This window comes from Ornithodoros turicata, chromosome 5, assembly GCF_037126465.1.
Source record: "Ornithodoros turicata isolate Travis chromosome 5, ASM3712646v1, whole genome shotgun sequence".
Taxonomy (NCBI): domain Eukaryota; kingdom Metazoa; phylum Arthropoda; class Arachnida; order Ixodida; family Argasidae; genus Ornithodoros; species Ornithodoros turicata.
The window spans coordinates 27,787,522-27,807,217 of record NC_088205.1 but is presented as its reverse complement, the minus strand read 5'-3'; the positions used below and the strand labels follow the sequence as shown (position 1 = coordinate 27,807,217).

General features: G+C 48.6%; 2 protein-coding genes across 2 annotated transcripts in view; both read left to right on the top strand.

Annotated features, from left to right (window-relative positions):
- LOC135395424 (prothoracicostatic peptides-like) overlaps nucleotides 1-19,696 on the top strand; it is a 163,003-nt gene that overhangs the window by 84,611 nt on the left and 58,696 nt on the right. The window lies entirely within an intron of this gene.
- On the top strand, nucleotides 14,890-15,765 carry LOC135395653 (uncharacterized). The gene has a single exon (XM_064626749.1). The coding sequence runs from the start codon at nucleotides 14,890-14,892 to the stop codon at nucleotides 15,763-15,765; it is 876 nt and encodes a 291-aa protein (XP_064482819.1).

Here is a 19,696-nt window from a genome sequence, read left to right as displayed (position 1 = left end):
CCTAAGAAAAAAAGAAAGGTACGCAGACGGGTGCCCCTGATGCTCGTCGAATATCATTACCTGGTGTCAGGCGTGCGTGGCGCTAACTGCGCGGACAGGAAGGAGACAATATCGTGCCGCAGTTACTATACGAAGAACTTGCCGCTATGTCTCGCGGTTGATGGGACTCTCCGGGATATTTCCTTAGCCCGCTCTCACTCTAAAAACCTAACTTCAATGCATAGCACGCACTGCGCCAACCATTGCCGCGGATGATAGGGCTATCTAAACTTCTGATTCGAAGGGAGATGGAGGTGTACGCTTTTTTGTGGCAATTTCGATGTTTGGAGTTCTGCTGTTAGGGTGCTCCTGTTAGTATGTTCTGTGGATCCTACATGTAGTTTTCCCTGATTTCGATGCTTCTGCAGCTCGCCACGTTCAGCTTTTAATTATCCTAATGGTGCAAGCGTCACGGAACCAAGGTAACGCGAGAAAGCTGCCGCGACACGAGAAGCAGCAGACAAAAAACGGGAAGGCGTGGTTTGGACAGGTCACCTCATTGACAAAGAAAGCAATTGAACCTCTCTATGCAATAATGGGCTGACTCGAAAAATCCCAAACCGAGAAAAGTTCAAGTGAATATTTGGTAAGGTAATAGCAGCTGGTATTCCTCGGATAATACAAATGCAAATTGTGTAGCATACATGTATGCGTCTACTATACCTGCATGTCCTGAATTCATTGGGTTTAAGGTGTGCGAGCCAGCAGAGAATCAACAAAATCCAGGAGCATGACTCATCCCTCCTTTCAATACAACACCGCATGTAGAGGGTTTGGTGCAGAAAAAAATTGAATACTGACCTTCATGGCTGAAATATGATAATGCCAGGTACGATGAAGTAACCTGTGTGTTGTGGTGCAGCCGCAATCAGGCTTATTGTGCTCCTAAACGAGCACACTGTCGAAAATAATGCCCTCGACTACCAGCATAATCTGACTTATTAGCATAGTGCACACGTTCTTCAGATTACAACGCTCAGCAGCACTACTGACACGGTCACGGTCACGTGAGGTAGGAAGAACATGCCTCTCGTCTCGAGTGGATGTCGAAATTCATGTCCGCATCGTAACTAAGTTTAAGCTACACCATTTGTGTGTGTGTGTGTGTGTGTGTGTGTGCGTGTGTGTGTGTGTGCGCGCGTGCGTGCGTGCGTGTGTGCGTGTGCGTGTGCGTGCGCGTGTGTGTGCGTGTGCGTGTGCGTGCGCGTGTGTGTGCGTGCGCGTGTGTGTGCGTGTGTGCGTGTGTGCGTGTGTGTGTGTGTGTGTGTGGAAAAATGGCCTAATTCAACTGTCCGTCCCACTGGCACACATGGGGCGAGTTAAGTAGCGGCTCCAGATCGCATGGAGGGCGCATCCTTTTTACTAAACGGGATATCTCCTTTTGCGGAGTGTGGCGCTCCCGGGCTCGTACCCACAACGCCACAAGTCGGCCACCCTCCTCTCCGGTTGGGACCACCTGCCCGTAATTAATCTTTTTTAAGGCTGCAGACAGCCGGATCGGACGACGGCTCTATGCCGGAAAAGAACATTCAGTGACACCCAGAGACCTAGGGACTCTTTGCACACATCACGTGTACACGCAACGCTTTCTTGGCTTCTTCGTTTAACAACTCGGTTAGCAGAGACTCCGGAGACAGAGTGGACGGAGCGTGCTCTGCAGAGCCGCTACTTAACGCCCCCTTCTCCCCTCTTCTAGCGGGTCAATAAATTGCAGTACGGTCCTAAATTTTCTTTGGCAGGTACATTCTGGTATTTAGATGTCATTGTAGCCAAAACACCGAAAAGGAATAAGTCGACTGATCCCCTTATTGCATACAGGGGATCAACTGGTTTCGCGACCACTCGCGAACGCCGTGAGGAAAGTTCGGCATGTCCAACTTGCATCTCTCCTCTCAGAACGCCGGATATGGGCGTCCTTCCGCCGCTTGCGAGGGAGTCGCGTCGTGCGCCATCAAATGGGAGCTGGGCATAATAGTAATTATAGAGCCGTTGATGATCCAAATGCAATCTAGAGGCAGTATCGGACAACTTGTTTAATAGATCAACACTACGTATTCAAATGTCCACAAAATGCCACACGCCTCCTATTATCAAAAAAATCAGGAAAGATAGCGACATCACTCTAAATGACGGTTCGTTATGGGCGGTTTATGCTGAGAAGTTCTGTCATTGGAGTGTACCGATAACAAAAAAAGAAAAAAGAAGAAGAAAAGGAAGAAGAAAGAAAAAGAAAGGACGCCTGTTCCCGCATCAATATATATTCCGCCATGAATTTCAGGCGCATCGGGACCTGTAGTTCGGTGCTGAAAAAGTGCCGTGTAATGCAGCACTACTGCTAGTATACTGGTGGGCGAAGCGTAACGACAAAACGACAGTTGTATACGCCTTGGATTGGATTGGATAGATAAGTAAAGCAAATCGTCCTGTCGGTGACTTTTAGCACGACCTACTACTATAACCACCTCGTGGGTTGTGACTTTTACACCATGTCGGCGTACAACTGTGACATCATATTCTCCCATCCGTTACGATACACGAGGCTATCTTTCGAGTGAGTGTTCATTTGTCCCGTAACGCTGCTTACATAATGAGCACTAGAGAACCGGCCAATAAGCAGTCACAAAAGTAGCATGCAACGATGCTGCTTCAGAAATAAGCTCGCTATAGTTATGTCTCTACAGAGCATACAGAAACCTATACAGTGTGGCCGGTCCAACATGTCATTTGATCTTACTTCATTTCCTTCCAATTAGAGAGGATCAATTTAGCGGAACGAGAGACGCACAGCCTGTCCTCATCTTTTGCGAGAACGTCAAAGGACGATAGGAATAAGCTTCAATTCCACGATAAAAGTTGGCAACAGGTACAACGTTGCCAATATCGCTGTGTTATGAGCTATAGAAATGCGTTTTTATGCTAACAAAGCCGGAGGACAAAAGGAAATAAACGTATTACCTTTAAGCATATACTTTGAAATGGTATACGCAATGTAGAGCATTGTTACACTGTCCCCTAAGCAGTGGCGTAGTAAAAAAAAAAAAAAAAAAAAAGGGTGCTGAAACCTCCGTTTGGGAGAGAGAACACGAAGGTGGATTCCTGCCTCTCCTCCATCTAAAATTCCCGTAGTACGCCTCCCGAAACATTTTTATGGGTACATTGCTGGCCCTGGGCACTTGGACAGCTCTATAACGTCAGAAGAGTGCAAGTCATGGTGGATACCTTGCAGGCAGTGGTGAGGTACGATAGTTCTGTTGGATGCTCCTCGTAAATTTCGCGTCCTTGTCTTTTTCTTTTTTGTAACTTACCTGTGTTTCGAGGTGGAAAGAATGCGTGTAGATTGCAACCGTATAGGTATCACCACAAAGGATGTAGCATGTCCATAAACTTTGGTATGTTAGGAACATGTGTACGAAATATGTCGTACCAAAACTGCCCAGGTTTCATTCAAACGAATTTATTACGAAGCGATTGCTTCGCTTCTGTGAAGCGAGAGGGCACTCAAAGCAATACACAGCTAGCTGACATCACCCGGCATCCGGCATGGGAGAATGCAGGCTTCGTTGCAGAGGACAATGCTGGGTAACGTCACGGAATTCTTATCCGGACGAACCGCCGTAGTAATAAGTTCAGTGTTTTGCTCTTCGCATTTCGGTTTCGGTTCGGTATCATTATCATGTACGAATTACTCGAGCAAAATGAACGCGAATGTAGTATTCGGGATCGAGGAGATGGTTCATGTTCGGTATGATGCTCACTTTTTTTCTTCTTTTTTTTGAATCCTTGCAAAGTCTCCCTTTAACGACTTTTTTCCTAAGAAAATACGTTGCAGTAGTATTTTTTCATAAAAATATAAGTACCTGTGCTTTACTTTATAATGTAATGCGAGAAATAGTCTTATCGATTCGTTGAATTACCGCTTTTCAAATATTTGCTCATCTACGTACACTGAAGACATAAAGCACTCCTCGCGGCCCTGACCGATATTTGCATTCGCCACTTCGACATTCCTGTCAGAAGCAACTAAAAATGAAGAACGAAACGGAAGAAGCAAACAAGTCATCATAAATCGATTCCTTCTTACGATTCGACGTCTAGTACGACTGGCGTAGGGTTCCTGTATTCTCCTTCACTGGCTCAGAGCCGTTCTGGACTGGGGAAACGCGGAGCGCCATGTGGAGAGCACTTGAAACAGCCTCCGGGAATAATGAGTTTTTTTTTTTTTTTTGCTTTTTCTGTGCACGTGCGTGGTCCGTGCAGCTCAAAGCCTATGATTCGATTAGACCGAAAGAAAAGTATGGAGAAATTGATCTCGTCACCCAACGAATTCTGCCAAGAGACAAGTAACCGCGGTTCCACAACATACACAAATACATACAAATAACAAATACATGTAGCGACGACGAGTGAGGAAATCTGCCACTGCAATTTCACAGAAAAGTAGTCTGGTTTCTACGTTGTACAAGATGTTCGTTATAGCTTGTAGAGACAAAAAAAAAAGAGGAGGAGAGAGGAAGAAGGGAGATATATTTATTAGAACAGAGGAAAAAAGGAGGAAGGGAAGAAGGGGGATATATTTATTAGACGAAAGAAAAAACGGGGGAAATGGGGAAGAAGGCACTCGAGTGGTTCGTTCGGAGAGCGAAGGGGTTTGTTAGTTATCTCTGCAGCATCAAGTGGTAGCTATCGGTTTGCACGGGTAGCGTACTCCCTGATTTCCCGAATCCCTACTTCACTTTTCGCCGACTCGGATTTATTGCCGACATTTTAGACCACTGGAATCAGTACGGTTTGAAATTCGCGCGCAGAAGGTTGTAAGCGCGACGTCAGGGTGAGGACACATGGGTTTTCCCTTGAGGAGGAGGTGTGGGAGAGGAATTCTGACAACGTCACGCGAGCCGGCGAGGAGATTCTCCAGTAGCCCCACCTCCTAGGTGCGCGCCCACTGCCGCACTGTCACGACAAAATACTAATAACGAAAGGGCTCCCAGGAGAGTTGTTTGGAGTCAGAAAAATGTGCGTATATACGTTTCTTTAATGCTTCGATCCTGTTGACCCTGCGAAGAATCCCAAGATCCTCATCACACAAACAGACATAAAATGATATTTTCCGCGTATTGGGAATACTACAAGGGACTATCATCCCCGGGGAACTTGACACATCTTAATTGAGGTTATACGCGTATGCCATAGCCAACGGATTAGTGCTATTTTTTATTTATTCATTCATTTATTTAGGACACTGTTGACCCGCCGACGGGGGGTCGTTACAGGAGTCAGCCGGCATATAACGAACATTACAACCTTTGTACAAAAGCGGAAACGTCTGTTGCACTAACAACACTCTCCGGAAGACTGTTCCAGTCGTGAATTGTTTTTGTATAAAAGGAATTCTTAAACACATCTGTACGGGCATAGTATTCCTGGAAATGAAGGTGATGTTTGTGCCTTGAAACCATAGTTACTTTGACCAAGCAAACGACAGTGCGCAAGCCGCTGAGTAGTTGGAAAATGAATTTATGCCGTAATGTCTTGAATTGTAATTCTACAGGAGGCAGTCTTGCTCGGCGGCACAGCCCAGAAGCAGATGTGCTCGTGCGAAAATCCCTATAAATGAACCGAGCCCCTCTTCTTTGAACACTTTCTAATTTCTTTTTGTGACTGACAATGTATGGGTTCCAAACAGTACAAGCATATAGCAATATTGGTAGGACAAGTGATTTGTACGCGTGATATAGCGCGCGTCACTCTTCAGAGTCGACTCGACTTTCGTTTGGAAAGTGGTCATCCTGCCCCTGTCATGTGCCGACATAACCGGTGTGACACTCACTCGTCGTGTTCGGCAACAACAACGAATACATGTAGTGACGACGAGCATTGTTGACGTTGACGGGTGTCACCTTTTGGCTGATGATCATCAACATCACGATAAAGTAGTAGCTGTCGTTGCTATTGACGTTGAGTTTTCTGCTAATCAATAAATGAGAAGGATGAGAAGAAGCTGTAGACTTAATTCCCACGCCTCCGACTGACAGATCCTGTATCTTTTCTGTTTATGTACCGGACACAAGAGGGCTCATCGATGTCGCCATTGTTTTCGCGAAGTTGCACGGAAACACCCCATGTCACTTGGCACGTGTGCCTGGGCTTGCAGTTCGTATTTTGCTTTTGGATGGCTTACCTACGTACTTGCTGAGCCGCACTAAAGCAAGCTTCGATAAATCCTTCGTTAAGAAGAAGAAAATCCGAATTTGAGTCACAGCGAAAGATAAATATACTCTCGTCCTTCCTTCCCTGTCTTTTTTTTTTTTTGTGTGTGTGTGTGTGTGTGGTTTTGCGCAAGAGAGAGACAGACAACTCGGGGAAGTTTTGTGTACGTTCTGTTGCCTTTGTAGACGGTTTTTCGAGATGTCTGCTCTATCCCGTTTTAAACCAAGGTACTTTTCGCTCTTTGCTGTCTTCCTACGGGAGAGAACAGTACTTATAACATCAGTAGAGTCTGCAGTGAGTACCCTCTACGGTGCGAGCTAACGTCTCCACTGTGTCTCGGAGAATCTCTATAATTTGCCGTGCACAACCTAACCGTCCATGCCGACGAAATCTCAGAACTGTCTGTGACGCGGCGAGGACGGACCAAATTATTTAAGCTCCTTTTACGGACGGTAAAAAAAAATCGGGAGAACGCTAGCACAGAACCGGCTAGCGTGTAACGAAACAAAATTGAAACCATTTTCATTAACGCGCCTGTCATACCCAGCATGCCTTTGGAAGTATGAACTGTCACAACGCGGACGTAAAAGTTGAAATATGGGCTTCGTTAGAACACACCAGTTTCAACGAACGGTTTGAAATTCCGATCAAGTACAGCAGCAGTAACATTATTATTGTGCTATAGGTAGCGCAGTGGAAGCGGTAATAGTATCAGTTCGATTGTTTTTTAACGGCTTTCGGAAGGGCTGATCACCACGTACCGAATGAAATGGCCTCTACAAGGAAACAGCGTCACGCCCTATAGTATTGTTTTTCCTCCTCTAATAAAACGCAGCAAGACCATTGACACGCATTCAGCTTAGAGCTCAGCCGTTAATGATGAAGAAGAGCCGAAACGCCGAGGGAACGCCATATCAACGATGCCAGCTAGCGACTCCTAAATAAAGAGCGCAGATTGTCGGGGAATTATTTTTGAACGTGTAAGGTGAGAAACGTGCCCTGAGAGCGCCTTTGAGTGCTCTCTAAAAACTGAGAAGTTCATAGCAGGCTCCCGACCAGCTCCTCATTCAGAATGACAACGTTCTGTTTCGTTGAAAATAGGAAGTGCATCAATTTGGATATACATATTAATTGATGCGAAAAGGCGTACACTTATGATTTACAACAAATAAAGAAAGGGGATATCATTCTGAGCGTGTGATGTGATGTGATGTGAATAAAGAAAAAAATGGGGATGTTAGTTTCGACGAAGTCTGAGCGTGTTATGCAGTAAAGTTCCCTTTGTTTTAGTGTGGACAAAAATAGAACACAAGAGCGAAAATATTGTTTAATAACCTGTAGCAGTAATTATTATTACATTATTATTATTGCTCTTCAAAAGCTCTACACCGGATTTCGTCTTCGCAAAGGCAAGGAAGAACTGCGCAAACTGGGAAAAAATGCCTGGGCATCTATAAAAGAAGTTTAATTTACCTGAGCAAGCATGACAGCGCTGTCTGGTCAAGCTTGTGGGCTACGTCAGCCTTTTTGACGAAGCCCTTCTGTTGCAAACATGTGAAGCCATCAAAGAAAACGTGGAAGTTATTCTGAAGCGGTACGCCGCCTTTTGTAGCAAATGCTGTTATACTTGTGAATGTAAAGCAGTGTTGTGTGGACCAAAGCTATCCGGTTGTTCGATTGTCCAAGGCCAACGTAGTGTGCAGAGCTTCTGCGTGATAAATGCAGAATAAATACGAGAATAACTGCAACTTCCGGAGATAGTGGACTCCCCGCTGCACGCTCATTTCGTTGGCATTTTCTTTTTGTGACTGATTAACCTCTCACGTACTGCAGCCATTCAAACGCTCCTCACTTCCTAGATTCGAAATGTGTCCTTGGTCTTTAGGGGTAATAATGGCGTGTGTGAACGGAAGAGCACAGCAATGTAATCTAAGTCGTTTTGCCTCACAAATTTTACTTACCTTGAAGTTGTCGAACTCCATTTACTACGAGAGGATAGAGAGGTAGCAACGTAATCCTCTGATTGCGTCGTAGTCAAACTGTTCGCGAATCGTTTGAAGAAAAACAATTCACTAAAACTCGTTATTAATCAGTACGTGGAGGATGACTACATTAGACTAAAGATGGAATCTATGAAGACTTCAACTCGAATTTGTGTATATATTTGTCATGCAGCATACGCGATCGAAAAGCGGACTGACTACAGTTACTGAAGAAGAAGAAGAAGTATACAGTTCAAAATATCGGCGGCTCTTCCGCTGAGGTCCTTCCACGGGCCCGTCTACAATCCAGATTGCTGACCGCAATCAATATTTATAAATTTATTTATTGTACGATGTATGTAGTATAACGTAGTATTGTATGGCACGAAGAATTTCCATCGTATATTTTTAAAGTACCCATTTACTCCAGCTGGCCCGGTTGCATCATGTAATACCGCCCAGCTCTTATACACGTAGATACCACAGTAGCGATTTTGCCCCTTTCCTTCGTTTGACTTCCTCTAAATACTGGGCTTCATGAGAGAGGTTATACACATATCTACCTGTCACCCGCGCATAAGTATTGCATATGACGGAGTGGACGGGTTTACTGGTCCGAAGCTCATCGTAATTTTGAGAGCGGCACGCCCGTACAACTTATTTGCATGGACACGGAATCCTAACGGGATTATTCCTCGTCGCGGCCCGCGGAAGCAGCCACAGAGAACCCGTTGATGTGAGCACATTTAATGACCCAGAGCGAAAGGCCGGTTGCTCACCTGCTCAAAGTCAAAAGTCAAACACAACGGGGACTTTAAAAAATGTAAAATAAACAGAAAACGAAGCGTGAAATTTCGTCTGCTCTGTCATCCAAGTGTCTGTTTGCCGTTAGGATGAACGGTGAACTAAACACAATGACACGCAAGCTTAAACGGAAAAGATGTTCCTTTTTTTATGTAGCCGTTTCAAGTTCAAACAGTTCCACGTTCGTTCGTAAGTTCAGCTCTAAGCTTTATTTCATTCTTTCATTTAATCTTCGTTTCACCTCCCATTGATCGCTGCGCAGAGGCTTTTATTACTACTGCTCGATTATGGTGGCTTTCCGGGGCGCATGAAATGCATTAAAAAGAAAATACACGCGCGTAAAAGAGAAAGGGCAAGCAGGCACGCATTATTATGCAACGGCCTCTCTCTTCCAGTTGAAAGCTTTATTAAAGAGGCTGAGCATTGCATGTGGATAAATTGTATTGCCTGCGAAAGGAACGCGCAACAGAAAGAAATACAATATGCATAAAGACCGTTTTGTTCATCATCAGCAGCAGCAGCGTTTTATTTCATTGAACATTGAAAGCGACGGCACATGCTGCCACTGCTCGATTCATGTTTAAACAAGGGGAACAGTGAGCCCGTTACGGACACAACTGAAGAAGTTTGACGCAGTTATGAAAGTTATACATTTTATTTAAAACGTTCATTCGCTACAAGGGGAAACACAAGAGTGCAGCGGGTTCTTGCTCTGTTTTTCTTTTTTCTCTTCGCGGCATGCTTTCATTTATGCATGCATTTTGTGTGATTGAATTTTTATTGTAAAAATTATACTTTTCAATTTTAAAAAATTCTTTTCGATTTTTCCACGTGTCATTTTCATATTACAACTTTGCAGTGATTTATCAACCCGCGAATCACATCGTTTCAAGCGAAGCAGCGTTTCGTGTATTAATTGATAGAAGTCGTATTTTATCATTTATGTGGCAGATCTCTCCGTGGCGTCAAGTGCCGTTCCGCAAAGTGCGCTTTACTCTGACTAATAATAGACAGGAATTAAGATGTAGAATGCATTTCATTCAGTGTTACCCAGTAGGATCCTCCTGCGCACACTGGGAAATAATCCTTCCACATCAACGTGCGTACCGTGTGTGTGTGTGGGGGGGGGGGGGCTGTGTAGACGAGCGGTCTGCCTGTCTAGGCCCGCGGGACGTGCGTATCGTCCAATAGAATTTGGAGAGTTCTTTTGCCGGGTGCCCCACATACCTGTTGATGACACCTTGGAATGGGCGGTAGCTTGCCCTGAGCAATCGATAAGCTTCTCCACTCAAAACCCCTTCGATTCCGTCTACATATGACCCAACGATTCTGTACCACGCGGTGCCCGTGATGATAGTCCTCAAGCAGCAAAACTAGTGCGACGCCGCTATCTTTCGCTTGCGTTACCGACGTACTGAATGCAGAGCCTTACTATGGTGAACCATAGCCTTACTACATGACATGTGCAAGACCCATCAACGTTCACAACTATGACATTCTATTGGCAACTATGACATTGGCTGAATGTTTTTCCGTTGTACTTCGCCGGCGGAGAGGTTACATGTTCTCAACCGTACATAGTCTTCTTCATACTGAACTGTACGTAGTCTTATTCATATTGGTCTTGTGCTCTCGTTGTTCACCCCTTGTGTGCATGTTAATACCACCTCTAACACACATACACTATTCGCTGAGAAGGTATAAGGCCGTCTACACGAGCGAAGTTCATGCTTGCCGGCATCCAGGTTTCGAACCTGGACCTCTCGGATTTTCCGCCTAGTAAACTAGCTATTACATCACGTCCGCCTATTTTGTCATATCCTACGAATAATATGTACGCTTTCATTCTCCAATAATACACACGAAGAAATCAAGCTTATCTTAGCAAGTCAGGTAGCCCAACCCTATACTTGTTGTCCCTGGGCATGGTAAACGCCCTCTTCTAACTTAGTATGCATCTGATGTGGAGCTCTTCAACTGTCACACACACAACCCACATCCCCATTTTTTCTTTATCACATCACATCTTCAACTGACGCTCTCATTACATTCAATTCAACTGGCAGTTCCAAAATATACTGCTCCTCTCACAATTGGCAACGTGACATTTAACGTTTACACAACAACAAGATCTCCAAGCGGCGTTGGGAGATTGAAAGAAGGGGATAATCCTCCTCCCCCATGTAACGTCCCCATGGAAACCCTCCCGAAATATTTTTGTGGCTATGCCACTGTCACCAACTGTGGGTCCAGGTGCAAATGAGAACAGCAGCGTGCACAGGACTGCTTATTGGTCCCCTCACATTTTCGTTCTGCATCCAGCATGGTGCTGATATCGAAAGAGCGGCAAAACAGATGCTCTTGACAGCTGTCTTTCGGATAAGTTTCCATATTGTTTCTTATTGGTGTTCTGCCAGATGTGAGGACGTTGACAGCGATCGGCTTCGGTCATGAATTTTTTGTTCACACCTGGGAGCAACGTTTGCCATGGGGAAGGAGTCATGTCCGCATAATGCTGGGATATAAGCTCGAAGTGCAAGTTGTTTTGTTTTCGTTTTCTCAGTTGTTTTTCGGGGGTGGGGGGACATCGAACTTTTCTGCACCATGATGACATTGGAGGAAGGGGACGGAGGAACCCGCGTTGGGTGAAATCATGGCAGCCGGAAACAGGGACACCGTTTATTCAAAGCAATAGTGATGTTGTCAAACAGAAGCTGACGTAGAGGACAATAACAACAACAACTTTATTTAAAGGAGTACAGAGGGCCATCAAAAAAAAATTCAGATTAAGACGTCTGATGAAAGTGTGTGTCATTTTACCGAATAGAGCGAAAGGTTTTGATGTGTGCAATTTGTTTCCAGGAAAAAAGCTCACGTAAACATGGCTCCGCGCGTTCACCCTTATCTCGCCACTCCGGGTATCACGAGGAGGAGAAGGTATGATGCCACGTCACCGATGACGTTACAGAAAGAACTCGTTCTGGTTCGCCGGTCAGTGGGGGTCAGCGCCTTGTCCCTTTGCCGCCGTAAACCAGCTTTGAGCGGCCGAATCATGACCGAGCCAGGAGCAATGCTTTTTCAGAACCCCGAACATCCGAGTAGCAGACGACAGCGGAGTAGCAGACAACATTTCTCGGGACCAATTGGCGAGCGTGATCCTTGTAGCGTCAGCACGAGGTTCCAAGCAGGTCACACCAAGGGTCGTACTGCTCTCCTCCGCCGTTGCGCACGGTCGCTTTTTGCGACGTACTTTGAATTCAATTTCTGCGATAATTATGAGTCTGTGGTGTGAATTATTTCGCATGGTGCACCTCACTGGCCTACTTAACAGTTTCATAGGAAGAAAACAGGGTGTTAAAAATGACTTCTGTGCTACTTTAAATGGTGATGAGCGCGGAGTTTCATCGCCAAGGCTGACGCGTAAAGATGTCTCACTGATGATTTTCAAAAATGGTATATTACGCTGTTCACGAATCCTTGGAAAATTTCGCTCATTTTAAGACCTTGAAGGTACACTGCAGTGCACACGTTGAAACTTGGAGGTTTCAACACCGGCCCATGGTGGGTCAGTTGGTTACTCGGTCGCTTCCGCCTACTGATCCCAAAACTGTAGGTTCAGACCCGGGCGAAGACGCCAGCAACTTCGCGGCATGGTACGATATGCTCATGCAGATAGGTGCATAGCACTGCCGTCTGTTGCGATTTCAGTGCCCGTTAAAGAACCCCCAGGTGGGCCACGAATTATCAGTTATCAAGAAATTATTTCCCAATATCCACCCGCGCTGAAGTACCTCATCCCATCGTTATGCATGTACTAGTTGTTGTTGTTGTTTCCGATGTCATTCTAATGTCTCTGCTATACTTTCATAAAACACCGCCCGCGCGGAGGCAACCTTCACTCCGAATGATGACAGTGACAGTCTGCACCCTATTCTTTTCTTCTTCTTCTTTTTCCTGGGATGCATCCGCCTATTTGTGGCATTTTTTCTGTTTTGCATAATGTGTCCTAAATAGGCGAATCTATTTTCAATAAATCGGGAGAGAGAACGATGTCACTTGGAATGATGATTGGAAATTATGGCTAGGAGCGTGTTGTGTTGTGAAGTTATGTTTTAACACCGTTCTGCACCGTTCGCGCAGTCGCACAAGTGTCTGCACGAGGGGGATATGTCTATTAAAAAAAGGAAAGGAAATGTTATCCAGGCTAGCCATGCAGGTCTGCACCGTATTACGCGTGTTGATCCCATGACAATACGTCCTGTTTGATTGGTGGGCACCAACATATGTGCAACTGACATTCAATGCGCCCAATTGCAGTGTATCATTTCAGCTAGTCTACTATAGTCGTTGAGGGTCCTGTGAATCTTCTTGTACACTCTTAAAACAAAAGGGGGCAAGCATGACGCATGAATCTGATATCCTTCCTGGCTTGTATAGAAAGAGCGGGGCGTACACATTTTGTGACAATTAACGCTCCGTAAGGGTGACAAAAAGCCGCCCCTTTGAATGTAATTCGGGATGATCGTTTGGCTAGCAGAGTCTGGTGCGGTGAAGTTGTGTTTCAAGAGAGCTCGAGTGGAAATGATTTACTGCTTGTTACTGCTTCACTGCTAACGCTCTCCTAGCAAACTATTATCCCGAATGCGACATCGTTTCCGCTCCCGATTTCGCAAAAACTACAGGCGTACGCCTTTTTGTGGCATTTATACAGTAACCAGTGGCGGTCCCAAGGGGGGCGGCGTTGGGGGCGGTCGCCCTCCCCCCCCCCCCAAAGCATAGCCTGCGCTCTTAAAAATGAACTTCACCGCACAGCACGCTCCTAGCCAACCATGATCTTGAATGATATCGTTATCTGCCCTGATTTGTTGAAAACGGGAGGTGTACGCCTTTTCTGTGACACTTACGGCTGTTCATAATTGTCACAAAAAAAGGCGTACGCTTCCCGTTTTCAACAAATCAGGGAAGATAACGATATCATTCGAGATCATGGTTGGTTAGGACCGTGCTATGCGGTGAAGTTCATTTTTAAGAGTGTGGTTCAGTTTTCGTCTCTTTCCCTGTGACACTCTCAAGGAGAGCGAAGAGGGCGCACCCCCAAACTTGTTACTCATAAGACCTAAAATGGATTATCAGTGATAGGATTTCGTGCGAGAAAAGGTTGAGCCCGTGTCCAGAACAACCCCCCCCCCTCGCACCCAAATGAATAGCGACTGGCTAAAGGCTCGCCGACGTCGCCCCCTCCCCCCCCCCCCAAAGTACTTCGCTGGGAGCGCCCCTGAGTAACGTTAGTTTAGTTGTCACAAAAAAAACGCACGGCCGGCGCTTTCAACAAATTGGGGATGATACAGGGATCATTCTCTGCTGGTTGGCGTTTACCGTGTTATGCTTTCGGAAGATCTGTTTTGTAGGACTGATTGACGCTGAAGACAAATTGGTTTGTTTTTGTCTCTTGATATATTGCATACACATTGTTATACGGAGCTCTGCACTCTTAAAAGTGAACTTCACCGCATAGCACGCTCCTAGCCATTCATAATCTCGAATGATATCGCTATCTGCCCTGATTTCTTAAAAACGGGAGGCGTACGCCTTTTTGTGACAATTATGAACTGCATAAGTGTCACAAAAAAGGCGTGCGGCTCCCGTTTTCAACAAATCAGGCCAGATAACGATACTGTAGCACCATCGTCACCACGATCATATTCACCTGGCGCGATCATATTCAACTGGCGCGAGCTGCAGAGCCTTCCACCAGATCATATGTCATTAAACCACTTCTCGTTAGCTCTCGCACCATGAAGGTTGTCTTGTCTCCTTCATATTGGTGACCCGGACGTGATCTGACCGAGCCGCAACCATGACCGCTCCGCAGCCCAACCCTACAGGACTTCTCGGGCAGGAATCCCTTCCACCGGCAACGCCATCGCCAGGCCTTAACGCAGTTTCCATCAAGATTCCCCCGTTCTGGCCCGCCGACCCCATTCTTTGGTTCGCTAACATCGAGGCGCAATTCATACTCCGAGGTGTTACCACCCAGCTAACCAAATTTTACCACGTTGTCGGCGCCCTCGGACCTAATGAAGCAGCTGAGGTGCGTGACATTATCACCGTGCCTCCTGCAGACCACCCGTACGACGCCCTCAAGACAGCTCTGACCCGGCGCACCACCGCGTCTGAACAGGAGCGCCTGAGGCAACTCCTCACCGCTGAAGTCCTCGGTGACAGAAGGCCGTCCCAGCTGCTCCGACGAATGCAACAACTCTTGGGCGACCGCGCTTCAGCACTGGACGATTCCATCTTGCGCGAGCTATTTTTGCAGCGGCTCCCGAACACTGTGCGCATGATTCTAACGACCTCCACCGCAGTCTCCCTCGAAGCCCTGGCCGAGATGGCTGATAAGATAATGGACATCGCACCGCCAACCATTTCTGCGGTATCATCGCAACCCCACGCGGTTTCCCCACTTTCGGCCACTCCCACGATGTCAGACTTCCAGATCCTTCGTGACGAGGTCGCGCGGCTGACCGACATGGTTTCGACTTTACGTTTCAACCGCCGCTCCACAACACCCAGGCATCGTAGTCCTCGTCGAAGCAGTCGGCGCCGCATCCCCTCCAACCGCTCACCGTCCCCCAACCCAGGCGAGTGCTGGTACCACCAGACTTTCGGAGCCAGTGCACGCAACTGCCAGCCTCCCTGCACCTACCCGGGAAACGGGGCAGTCAGCAACTGACGGCGACCAGCTTTGCTGACGGCGCATCCAGCCGTCCACGTCTGTTTTTCATCCCTGACCGCTCCTCCGGCGTGCGCTTCCTCGTGGACACTGGCGCAGAAGTGTCTGTCCTTCCTGCTTCTACCATGGATGTGCACCACCGTGCTCCCACCAGCACCTTACTCGCTGTCAACACCACGCCCATTACCACCTACGGCGAAAAGCTTGTGACCCTCGACCTTGGTCTTCGCCGCGCTTTTCGCTGGGTGTTCACCATTGCGCAGGTCCCGCACGCCATAATCGGAGCGGACTTTTTGGCGCACTTCGGCCTTCTCGTGGACATGAGCCATCGCAGGTTGATTGATACCACTACCAATCTTATGGTGCAGGGCACAGTAGCACCGGCACACCTAGTTGGGCCACTCCTCCGCAAGTCGGAGCCGACGACAGAATACGAGGCCATTTTGCAAGAATTCCCGGCGCTCACCCAGCCGCCAAACTGGAAACTGCCTGTCCAGCACGACGTGGTCCATCACATCGTCACCACCGGCCCACCTGTCCACGTCCGCCCACGCCGCCTCGCTCCGGAGAAACTCAAGGTGGCCAGAGCTGAGTTCGAGCACATGCTCGACCTCGGCATCATCGAACCTTCATCCAGTAACTGGTCATCCGCTCTCCACATGGTCCCCAAGAAGACTGGCGACTGGCGGCCATGTGGAGATTACAGAGCCCTCAACCGCGGCACAGTCCCAGACCGATACCCGATTCCTCACGTACAGGATTTCACCAGCCACCTGCACGGCGCTAAAATTTTCTCGAAGGTCGATCTGGTACGCGCATACCATCAAATACCGGTAGCGCCCGAAGACGTGCAGAAGACCGCCATCACCACCCCGTTTGGACTGTTTCAGTTTCGGCGAATGCCTTTTGGCTTGCGAAACGCAGCGCAAACTTTCCAGCGGTTCATCGACTCCATCATCAGAGGTCTTCCATTTGTGTTTGCCTACATTGACGACCTGCTGATCGCAAGTTCCACCCCGCAAGAGCATGCCGCCCATCTTCGCGCGCTCTTTACTCGCCTCACCGACTTCGGTATCGTCGTCAATGCCGCCAAGAGCGAATTCGGGGTGGAGAAGCTGGAGTTCCTCGGTCACCTCATCACCAGCTCCGGCATTACCCCACTTCCCTCAAAGGTTCAAGCGGTCCAGGACTTCCCACAACCTTCGTCTGCACGCAAGCTTCGAGAATTCCTTGGGCTTGTTAACTTTTACAGGCGGTTCGTTCCTGACTGTGCAACAACTCTCATCCCTTTGGAATCGTTGCTTGCTACCACCAAAAGCCGTACCGCCCTACTCACCTGGACGCAAGTCGCTCTTAATGCCTTCGAGAAGATTAAACGTGACTTGGCCACTGCTACCCTCCTAGCCCATCCTATCCACGGCGCCCCGACCAGCCTACTGGTAGACGCTTCAGCGTCTGCCGTCGGCGCAGTCCTCCAGCAGCACGTCTCCGGCCAATGGCAACCACTCGCATTCTTCTCCCGCAAGCTGAAGGACAGGGAAGTGCGTTACAGCACATTTTCCCGCGAGCTCCTAGCAGTCTATCTCGCGGTGAAGCATTTTCGCCATTTCCTTGAAGGCCGCATGTTCACCATCTTCACGGACCACAAGCCGCTCACCTATGCCTTTGTATCCTCCGGTAACAACTATGCCCCTCGGGAAGTTCGTCAGCTCTCTTACGTCTCTGAGTTTTCAACTGACATCAGGCATCTTAGCGGCAAAGACAACACGGCAGCCGATGCCCTCAGCCGTGTCGACACACTCTCTCGGGTCGTGCACCCGCCGCTCGGTACCAGTTTCACACTGGACGCGTTGGCTGACCAGCAACGCACGGACGAGGAATTGGCCAAGCTCCGTGCTGATGCACGATCTGGACTTCGCTTTGAAGACTTGCTCCTCCCCGGCGCGGCAACGGCCGTAGCTTGCGACGTGTCGCTTGGACCACCGCGCCCGTTCGTCCCAGTCGCCCTGCGTCGGCAAGTGTTTGACATGCTCCACACATTGTCCCATCCTGGAGTACGGGCCACACAGAAGCTCATCGCTGCCCGCTACGTGTGGCCACGCATGCACGCCCACATCAAGCAATGGACGCGCTGCTGTCTCCAATGTCAACGAGCTAAAATTCATCGTCACACCCACGCGCCCGTGGCCGCCTTCCTCCCGCCTGACTCACGGTTCGACAAGATCCACTTAGACATCGTCGGCCCCCTACCACCCTCTCAAGGTCAACGTTATCTCTTAACAGCCATCGACCGCTTCACCCGGTGGCCGGAGGCAACACCCATCCCGGATATCACCGCTGCCACAGTGGCGGCGGCATTCGTGACCACCTGGATTTCACGTTTCGGGGTACCCTCCACCATAACGACAGACCGAGGAAGGCAATTCGAGTCATCTCTGTTTGCCGCCCTCGCCACGCTCCTCGGCGCGCAACGTATCCGCACGACCGCCTACCATCCGTCATCCAACGGCCTCGTGGAGCGATTCCACCGCCACCTCAAGGCCGCATTGAAGGCCCACGTCAACCCCACCGCCTGGACGGAAGCCTTGCCGGTGATACTCCTTGGACTCCGGTCCGTTTTCAAACCCGACTTGGGTTGCACCTCAGCCCAACTGGTCTATGGAACGACCTTGCGGCTTCCAGGCGAATTCTTCGCACCACATCCCACCGGGACCATTCCCGATCCCACGGACTATGTCTCCCGCCTTCGCGATGCCTTCGCCGGTGTCCGTCCCGCACCCACGCGCCTGGGCTCCGCCACCAAGGTGTACGTCCATCCGGACCTCTCCACGTGCACGCACGTCTTTGTGCGCGTCGACGCCGTTCGGAAACCCTTGCAGCCCCCATACAACGGTCCCTACCTCGTCATCGCTCGCGCTCCGAAGCATTTCACGATCCGCATCAACGCGAAAGCAGAGGAGATCTGCATCGATAGGCTCAAGCCGGCCTACACAGAGTCGCCGCCATCAACCGACGTCAACCTTCTGAAGACCGATTACTTTTCCCCTGCCAGCCCCCCCTCGAAACCCGACAAGCGCAGTCTGCGGGTCTCATGGGCGCCTAAACTGTGTCAATTTCACTCATGGTCTTCGCCCATTCGCTAGGGGGGGGGGGCCAACTGTAGCACCATCGTCACCACGATCATATTCACCTGGCGCGATCATATTCAACTGGCGCGAGCTGCAGAGCCTTCCACCAGATCATATGTCATTAAACCACTTCTCGTTAGCTCTCGCACCATGAAGGTTGTCTTGTCTCCTTCAATACCATTGGAGATGATTGTTGGCTAAGAGCGTGCTATGCGGTGAAGTTCATTTTTAACCTTATTCACTTTCTGCTGAAGGCAGGTCTTGCTCAACGACCCGTCTAACACTTTACTCTCCCTGACGAGCTCATGCACCCTCTACGCATCTCCACTCTTCATCCTCTAACCTCCATCCGTCTTTCTTCTCTTTTTTGGCTATAGTCGTGACGACGCCCACTTCTGTGTTAGCCAACAACGGCGACCCGATCCTGCCATTACCCCCCCCCCCCCCTCATTTTTAAGAGTGTGAGGAGGTAAAGGCTATCAGCGCCCTCACAAAAAGGCGCCATCTACTTCCATTCGTGAAATGCGTGTCGTCACGTGAAGCGCGATTTTCAATGTTTGGCCGCTATGCCAGAGAGCGCTATGCCATGTCACGGCGAGACTGGGAGGTACACGGGTTCGAATCCCGGTGCCGGCTGTGCTGTCTGGGGTTTTTCCTGGGTTTTCTTCAGACGCTTTCAGACATATGTCGGCACAGTTCCCCTTAGAAGTCGGCCCAGGACGCACATTCCCCCAGGGCGTCAGTCGTGACGTTGCCCACCTCTGTGAGGCCGACAACGGCTAGCCCTTTCACCAGCACCACCA

What these genes read in the sequence shown, in the direction of transcription:
- LOC135395653 (XM_064626749.1), top strand. Translation starts at nt 14,890, where the DNA reads ATGACCGCTCCGCAGCCCAACCCTACAGGACTTCTCGGGCAGGAATCC.